Below are 9,832 nucleotides of genomic sequence, written 5' to 3' on the forward strand. Positions count from 1 at the left end.
AGCATATTTCCCGTATTAGCATATTTCCCGTATTAGCATATTTCCTGTATTAGCATATTTCCCGTATTAGCATATTTCCTGTATTAGCATATTTCCCGTATTAGAATATTTCCTGTATTAGCATATTTCCTGTATTAGCATATTTCCCGTATTAGAATATTTCCTGTATTAGCATATTTCCTGTATTAGCATATTTCCCGTATTAGCATATTTCCTGTATTTGAATATTTCGGCATATTTTACGCCGAGGGGGGCCTCACGTAAGAGGGGGGGGGGGGGGGGGGGGCAGTTGCTCATTAGCATTTAAAGAGACATGCACCGATACGGGTCGCTGTGAACAGAGCTGTTCTTGAGGAGGTAAAAGGCTGTTTTACACAACCATTGAGGAAAATGGGCATCAGATGACCCCTTCAACCTCTTAATTAAAAATAAAATAATAAATAAAAATCTTTCCTTTAATCCTCCCTTGTCTGGCTTACGCTACTCTAAGCAATGCCTGAGCTTTGTATTTTGAGCACTTCTTGTGTTGTCTTGCCTCTTCACGATGACTCGCTTGCTTTAGTCCTCATTTGTAAGTCGCTTTGGACAAACTGCCTTCCAAAGGAGGACACAATTAGAAAACAGTGCTTACGCTTTATTTAGTAATAACACTGTTCCAGAACAGTACAACCAAATTATTCGACAGTGTGCTGCACATTTTTCAGAGGAGAACCTGTGAGAGTACAGGGCCGGCTGTGCACAAAGCCTTCTAGAAAGTGGGGCAACTACATCTTTGCAAACACAGTCTGGTGCTTCTGACTCAAAGCCTGTAAGTATGTTTTCATATTTTAAGAATTTGCTCCTGACTATTCAAATGCGAGTTTTGAGTAGTATAGAGTAGCGCTTGCTTGCCGTTTCTACGATCACAAATGCAGACATGGTTTTATGTTTACATATCGTGCCCCCCGTAAAAAGATAGTATAAGTCATTATAATCAGTAATTATGCCCACAATGAAATACAACCTTACCAATCTGATATGTTATGGTCCAGTAGCGTTGGCAAAGTTGATCGATCAGCTTGGTTATCTGCATTTTCCGGTTCAGAATGATTCGGGCTCGAATGGATAGCTGTAGTACCGATATTATCACCTGTCATTATTGCTTTGAAAGCTGATGTTACACACTTAAGGTTTTTGGCCCAATCACAATGCACTGGATCGCTGGCCAATCAGAGCACACCGCACTTTTCAGAACGATGAGCTTTGTAAAAATCGACGCGTTTCAGAAAGACGGGGCATAGAGGAGCAACAATAATGTACAGTATGTGTCAAATAATGACTTTTTTAACCTAGAACCGTGTAAACACACTGCATTAAACCAAACACACACAATAATGTTCTTTTAAACCATCATATGACCCTTTAAATGACTAAATGTAAATGTGTACCTGGATGACAGGAGCCCTGCAGACACTGGACGTGACCCCAGAGGTCAGCGCAGCTGCGGGGACACTGATTGGCACAGGAGTCGTCAAAGACACGCCCTCTGTCCTCACAATGCTCTCCTGTGATTGGATGAAAACATCACATATGGTTTATATACACTGCCGTTCTAAAGGTTTTGATTGGTCAGATTTTTAATGTTTTTAGAAGAAGTCTCTTCTGCTCACCAAAGCTGCATTTATTTGATTTAAAATATATAAAAACCAGAAATATTGTGAAATATATTATGAAATGTAAAATAACTGATTTCTATTTGAATATATTTTAAAATGTAATTTATACTATAGGAAAACTAAATGAACTATAAGGTGGTCCAAACTGAATCTGTGTTCTTGCATTATGAGGATTCAGCAGAACTGCTTATAACACGAACACTCAAAGCATCCGCAAATTAACCAGAGTATTTATTATAGAAGTGAAAGTTGTGGCCCTGGCTAGTTATTACAGCTTTATTATACTATATATAAACAGGAAATATATCATACAGTAGGATTTAAATAAAAATAGGATATACATTTTAAACGGTTTATCTATTAATATTTAACAATATAACAATTTATATTATCATTAATTATATGATAATTATATATGATAATTAATTAAATTAAATTATAAATATTTATAAATCAATTTCTGAATATATATATATATATATATAAATATATACATTTTACATTGTATTTGTGTGTGTGTGTGTGTGTGTGTGTGTGTTTCAAAAATAAATGTATGTATGTATATAGCACACATCCAGTATAATGAACATCTAAATGCGGTGTATGTGTGTGTACCAGGACAGAGGCCCGTGTTGCAGCTCTGGGACTGTGTCTGTAGGTTCCTGCAGTGAGGTCCGGGGTCAGAGGTCAGAGGTCGGCGCTCTCGCTGGCGGTATCCGCCACTGCAGGGGTCTTTACACACACTCCACGCGCTCCATGAGCTCCAGTGACACAGATCTGAGCAAACACACAGCAGACAGCGACTTCATGACACCGAGCTTACCTCATGAATATTAATGAGGTCAAGATGACATCGCAATTTCCTGGACTGGCCATTTTTTAATTTTTTTAAAAAAAATATTACTATTCAGGTTTAACTTATTTTTCTTTCAGTTTTAGCTTTTTATTAATTTCAAGTTAGTCATTTTAATGCGTCAACTTTGTCAAGGCAATCCAAGATCCATTTGAATAACACAGCAGTATTAATAACATCGCTGCGAGATATAAAGAGAAGTAAAGCACAATTCTCTGTTATAAACCATATCAGATCAGACAGCACTGATGTGGACACCAGAGAAACTGTGCCATGAATGAACAAGTTAAAGAAGGCTTTTCAATCCACAAATCACCATGGATGTAACGTAACACTAACTGTAACCATGGTATTGTGGCAGAAATAGTCAAATGTTTTTACATTATTCATCTCAGGGTTCGTACAACCTTTTAAGAGTGAAATTCAAACACTTCACACTTTTTCCAGCACTTCAAAGTTGAAATATTACCCAGTTTTAATGTTTTTTTTTTATGTTATGATTTGTAAAACTAAAAGTTTGAAGATGTGGAAAAACTAAATCTTCATGGCAAACAAACACTTGTATCTAAAAAAGAATAGAATTGAGAAATTACCAATATAATCAGTAGATGGCGGCAGAGGAACACTTTTTGACTTATTTAGCACTTATTAGCAATATATATTCACATTACTGTTGTTTATAAAAGTTCATTTTATCTGCATTTCAATTCAAGCTCAGTGCTTTAATGTCAAATATCCAAACATGTAATATTATTAGTAACTGCACTTATTAATGTAAAACAATAGGAATTACATTTTTTACAATTAAATTAACTTTATGATTAAAAATGAGTCCTGAATATAAATAATTTAACTTTATTTCAGCTTATTTTTAATTAACAAAAATGTTTTTTAACAGTTTATGGGTACGTTTACACGATATGCTTAAAATGGAGAAGTTTTTCCTTTGAGTTTACGCGTACAGACGACACCATTGTCAAAACGATCCACATTCACACGGATCCGCGAAAACGACTAAAAGCGCTGTGTTCTGCTGCCAGGCCAGTAGATGGCGGTGAAACACTATAGACTGAACACGTTATACACATGTGCATGACGTCATCGTCTTCAGAGATTCACGTTTTTGTCGTTTACACGGAGACCGTTTTCAAAACTTTGTGCCCAAAACGCCATTAGTCGTGTAAACAAACGGCCAAAACGCATAAAAAGTTGTACGTTTTTGGTTGAAAACGGTGTCGTGTAAACAGCCCCTAAGTTAACGATAATTACACTGTTTCACATCAACTAATTAATATTCATGAGCCAAGCCAAGTCGTTGGACAGAAACGTTTCCATCCAGTGCGAGTGTGTTTTGTTTATAGTGTTCAATGCCGCCCACCGATCCGCTGCCCTTTAGTTCCTGCTTTAAAGCCGGTCAGACGTCTGAGACTACAATACAGGAACCGTTTGATTAAAGAAATAAAAAATAAAAACAGGAACCGTTTGATGAAGTGTTACTATGGCAACAACAGGCGACCCACCGGTGCAAATGTCAGGCTGTGGACAGATCCTCTCTTCCTCGAGCGCCTCGTCACACTCACTCTCTCTCCCGCGGACCGGAAGCCCAGAGTCCACATCCAGACAGGCCCGGTACCGCCTCTGGAGCGACACCAGACCGGGGAGAGCAGAGGATGCTGGGATACACGGAGAGCAAGAGGTCCATTCTGACCACTCACTGACCATCACTGTGAAAGAGAGAGAGAGATTGTGATTTATTTATGAAGAGTCAGAACAGTGTTATTCGATTCCAGACGATGTGATCTGGGAGTAAAGTAAGGAACAGACGCTGAATGAGTTATACGGTTATAAATAGAGGAGATTTACCTTCACATTCCTGTAAATCACACTGAAGAGAGCCGTCGTGGCAAAGACTGAAACACACACACACACACACACACACACACACGCATATAAAAGACTGGATGTTTGCATTCTCTGAAGAAAATGTGTGTTGTTTGCAAGAATAAATCTCGCTATAACAGTGTTGCTGTGCAGTTTCGAGGGTGTTTTGGGTGTTTTGTTTGATGGTTACTTTCTATGTAAATATATTATGAGAATTAAACAGAACTGGTTTAAACATGATAGCACAAATTATTTATTTATTACAAAAGTAATAGTCCTGGATAGCTAATACAGCTCTATATATGTATTATATTATACATAAATATATAGTACGAAATATATGATAGGATATAAATAAAAATATTTATTTATTCAATACATATTTAATATATTTAGACAGACAGATAGATAGATAGATAGATAGATAGATAGATAGATAGATAGATAGATAGATAGATAGATAGATAGATAGATAGATAGATAGATAGATAGATAGATAGAACGATAGATAGATAGACAGATAGATAGATAGATAGATAGATAGATAGATAGATAGATAGATAGATAGATAGATAGATAGATAGATAGATAGATAGATAGATAGATAGATAGATAGATAGAACGATAGATAGATAGAGCACCATGTACTGCAGCCGATGGTCACCAGCGCCCCCTGCTGGACAGTGATGGCCACAGGTTTGTCTGAGTCCTGATGGAGAAGCTGAACACATCCACACTGATCCTGAGGAACACACGATCCGTTCTGATGCAGGAGACCCTGAAGAAGACGAGCACTCGCAACCTCAATCTCTCCGTACACGACTGACAAGATCTCATACAGTGTTCGTCTCAATCTCTCTGTACACGGCTTAAAAAATCATCCCAGTACATAAAAAAACATTTGTTCTCACATGTTACGTAGGAAAATTTAACAATATTCCAGTATTTAATTAGTTATTTAATCACTCATTTTTAAATGTTTTTTTCCCTATTTTGTGAGAATCTGGTAACACTTTAGACTTTTAGTTAAGTACATTATTTTTCATAAGCAATTCTTCTACAGCATTTATTAGTCTTAGTCAACTGTAATTTCAACATTTACTAATACGTTTATAAAATCTGTTAACATCAGGTAATTCACTGTGGACTAACATAAACTAAAACTGAACAATTGTATTAGATTAATTGCTGTAAAATATATATTTGTCATTATTTCTAATATTTACAAAATGAGACCTTATAGTGAAGTATTAAAGAGACAGTTCACCCAAAATTGTTTAATTCTGTCATCATTTACTCGACCTCAAGCTGTTCCTAATGAGTTTCTTTCTTCTGAACACAAAAGAAGAGCTTTTATAATCAAACAGTTGATTGGACCCCATTGACTTCTGGAGAATGGGGAAAAAATACTATGGAAGTGAATGGGGTCCAATCAACTGTTTGATTATAAAAGCTCTTCTTTTGTGTTCATCAGAAGAAAGAAACTCATACAGGTTTGGAACAACATGATCATTTTTGGGTGAACTGTCCCTTTAATGAAATCTTAATGTGTGTTTGTGTTTGTGTTGGTTAAGACGAACCTCGGGACAGAAGCAGCCGGCTGTGCAGTTCTGACGGGACACACACGTGTGTGTTTGACCCAACAGATCACAGTGTTTCTCACAGGGAGATCCACATTCAGAGAACAGGAACGGCTTCTCACAATCTAACACACATACAGATCAATATAGGATTGAAAGAACAAACAAACAGCACAATAAAAGATGATCTATAATGATATTTCACATCTTCATCTCTTCAGTGTGTGATCATGAGAAAGCTCCAGTTCTTCTCTATATCAGTGTCAGTGTTTCTGAACTCCTGAAACGCCTCCATTGTAGTCTTGAGTTTCTTCCGGGAACGATCACGTCACAATATTCCTCATTATAATAATTCATACGCAGAATAAAGGGGCGGGGCCTGGTTGAGTTAGTCAGTAGTGTGTTAAACTGGCGGTTATGGAAAGGGGCGGGACATTTCCCAAACACACTCGAAGCGCTCGACCAATTACAACACACTGATCCAGCCGACCAATCAGAGCACATTGTGCTTTCAGGAGGAGGGGCTTCATAGAGACAGGAAGTAAACAGAGCGTTACTGACAGACTGGGAAGAGAGGAGCCGCAACAATGGAGAATATGAGGAGAATAATCAACATTCAACCAGGAAAACCTGTTCTAGTAGAGCACAAAATCTAGACTTTGAAAAAGGGTGCCAAATATCACTCAAACACCACTGTGAACTTTTGAATGATTCTTGTTGAATTGGTTTTCATACACTGTATTATGTACATTGTGTTCTTGTGTTTGTAGTGCTAAAAGGGATTTGAATGGTAATCTCTCAGTACCACGCTTTATTTGTCAGAGTACCATCAGGGTTTGAAACGAACACCCGCCAAATACGGGAAACGCTGTCGAATCACGAGCCAATTTGGCGTGTAACTTATTATATTTACTCACTTTGCTGGGAAGTTCGTGTGAAACAAATCTGCGCAGATTTAGCGCAAATACTCGTGAGTCCTCATGATATATTAAACACAGCGTATTGCAGAATCTGCTCATCTCTGCTCACTCGAACACACACGTCACTACGCTACAGATAACGCCACGCTTCAGCGTTTGCATTGAAGCAATAGTGAAGATTAAACAGCATTTGGTGAACATAAACTACATGTTATTTTCCAACATCCTACATTTCTTTGATGTTCTTTGTACCGTATTTTTGAGAAAAGGATGAAAGAGGAAGAGGAGAAGCTGGATGACAGGATTTTGTTTGAATAAGAAATTAATGTCTAAAATCCAAATTTTATAATATATATATATATATATTAGGGATGGCCCGATACCATTTTTTTTCAAACCGATACGAGTACGAGTATTTACATTTGTGTACTTGCCGATACCGAGTACCGATACCGATATTTCTACCGCAAAAGTAATAGGCTCCCAGAAAAGACGACTATTTTAGAACACAGGTTAGAAGACTGTTTTTATTTTCTTCTCTGCTTGTTTTAACAAGTCTAAAAATAAATAAAAATTAGTAAAATAATAAATGTATTAACACACAAACCACTGTTAATTTAACATAAAAGCAAGCAGGCTACTCTGGCATGACTGAATGCGCGCAAAGAGCGCTCCCTTAATAAATCCTAAAAGCTGACAGTTCATCGCGATCTCACACATCTCTGTTATTATCAATGAAGCTGACTGCACAATAAATCTTTCATAATATCCACACTTTGTTTGTTATAATTAGAGGATTTGCCAGCATACAGAATTCAGCACTGAACAAAAAAGTCCGTTTTGAGCGGTGAGGGGAGTCTATCTTAAATGCTTCTGATTGGCCATTGCGTTCAAGAAATCAACACATATGTCTGTGATTGGCTACATCGCTCAACGCTGTAACCATGTTATGAATAGAAACTCTGGCCTGTAAATCGTTTCTATTTTGTTGTAGTTGTTCTTGTTGCTTTTATGCAAGAGATGAATAAAAATCTTTTAGTTTTTATGTATTATTCATAGATATTTCTAGTTTGCGGGAGTCCCGCGAATCGTTTTATTCTCCCGTAACCCGCACACACAGAGTGAGTGCATTACCGCCCGCGCGCGCGCTCGGCCATCAGATCTATGATGCGTCTTCAGATGTTTAATTAGATTGCTGGTGTTAAACGATGTACTTTCTTTCCCTCCTCTCGACACCTTAGCTGAACATAACTCACAGTCTGCCTTGCTGTTGTCATCATCCCTTATCTTGAAATGAGCCCAAACCGCCGACATTATACTTTCCTATGCCTCAGTTCACCTCGACAAAGCACTCGCGGCGGCCAGTTTCGTTTCGCAAAATGTACGTGGTATCGGTGCGTGGTATCGGCGAATATTTATGAGTACGAGTACGAGTATATTAGGACAGTATCGGCCCGATCCCCGATGCCAGTATCGGTATCGGGCCATCCCTAATATATATTAGGGCTGTCAAACGATTAATCGCGATTAATCGCATCCAAAATAAAAGTTTGTGTTTACATAATATATGTGTGTGTAGTGTGTATAATTATTTTGTATATATAAATACACACACATGCATGTATATATTTAAGAAATATTTGCATGTATATACTTTATATATATTTATACATAATTAATATTATATATTAATATAAATATTTTATATATTAATAACACATTTTTCTTAAATATATACATGCATGTGCGTGTATTTATATATACAAAATAATTATACACTATATAATAATTATAGCTGTGACGTAGTTAACATGGTTTATTTTTTTAATTTTTGGGGCTGGTAGAAGCTCTGAATGGCCGGTAACGTAAACATTTAGATGAGTGAAAAAGCTCATTTCAAACCCTGGCACCCTGGTATTGCAGTGTGTGTGTGTGTGTGAGGCTGTTCACACACACCGTGGCAGTGGTCAGGTGTGCAGGGCCGGCTCTGGAGCTCCAGATCTCTGCAGTTCTGCGCTCTACTGGCCGACACGAGCGGCGCACGAAACCTCTGCTGATACTGAGACACACACGAACACTCGCTCCACACACTCCATTCTGACATCGGACAGGCTGACGGAGAGAACGGGGAACACAGTTAAAAATCAATTGACAATTCGTATTTTTATTACAGAATGTTGCAAGGTGTATTATAAATGATTTATAAGTGAACGTCATTCGTTAACATCCCTCCTACAATAGGGAAGAAAAGACTGGAGTAACGTCAGTTTCATGCCGAATTTAAAGTCCCCCTGTGGTGATAATCCTGCTTTTAATGTTGTTTATGTGTCTATGTGGTGTTTTTAATACGCTTTAAGACACACCATGTGTAAGTTCATAAGTCGACAGCATTGCTGAGTATTTTCTGCTTAAAACTGCAGTGAACCAAAGACAGTCTCAAAAACACGGTTTGAAATCGCTGGTGTTTCTGACGTCACAAACGACCTTGTAACCAATCAGATCAACGTGTGATCGTCAACCAGTGGATCTCTGAGCTGAGCGAGTGAGTGGAGGCGGGGCTCATCTGCATATTCATAGAACCGCGCATACTAAATGAGGCAAGGGTGTGGAGTTGCATTCAAGATATTTTAAGGTTATTTTAAGGCAAAAACATTTAAATATGTCATTTTGGTGATCAAAGATGAGTTTTAAGGGGTGAAATGATCGACTACAGGGGGACTTTAAGTCGAGTAAAATTTTAAATAATAGATATCACTATACCTGTATACCAGCTATTTAATCACAGTACATTAAGACATTAAATTCTGTATTACAAGTTTTATGTTTAAATATAAAAATGAGGCATTGTCTAATTAAATATGCATTTATTTGCTAAGTTCAACATTTTTGTTTAATTTTGGATGTCTTTTGATCTTTCTTTCTTTTTTAATAATTTTAAATTAA

The 9,832-nt window shown here is 37.3% G+C and overlaps 1 protein-coding gene across 1 annotated transcript in view; it reads right to left on the minus strand.

Annotated features, from left to right (window-relative positions):
* sspo (SCO-spondin) overlaps positions 1-9,832 on the minus strand; it is a 163,365-nt gene that overhangs the window by 20,627 nt on the left and 132,906 nt on the right. The window contains exons 90-96 of the mRNA XM_056234974.1: positions 8,846-9,001; positions 5,970-6,094; positions 5,031-5,167; positions 4,372-4,418; positions 4,029-4,232; positions 2,271-2,432; positions 1,428-1,544 (exon numbers count right to left, since the gene is read on the minus strand). Coding sequence (XP_056090949.1) covers positions 1,428-1,544; positions 2,271-2,432; positions 4,029-4,232; positions 4,372-4,418; positions 5,031-5,167; positions 5,970-6,094; positions 8,846-9,001 — 948 coding nt within the window. The remainder of the gene's footprint in view (positions 1-1,427; positions 1,545-2,270; positions 2,433-4,028; positions 4,233-4,371; positions 4,419-5,030; positions 5,168-5,969; positions 6,095-8,845; positions 9,002-9,832) is intronic.

This window comes from Rhinichthys klamathensis, unplaced genomic scaffold (genome assembly GCF_029890125.1).
Source record: "Rhinichthys klamathensis goyatoka isolate OS25496 unplaced genomic scaffold, OSU_Roscu_1.1 h1tg000411l_1, whole genome shotgun sequence".
Taxonomy (NCBI): domain Eukaryota; kingdom Metazoa; phylum Chordata; class Actinopteri; order Cypriniformes; family Leuciscidae; genus Rhinichthys; species Rhinichthys klamathensis.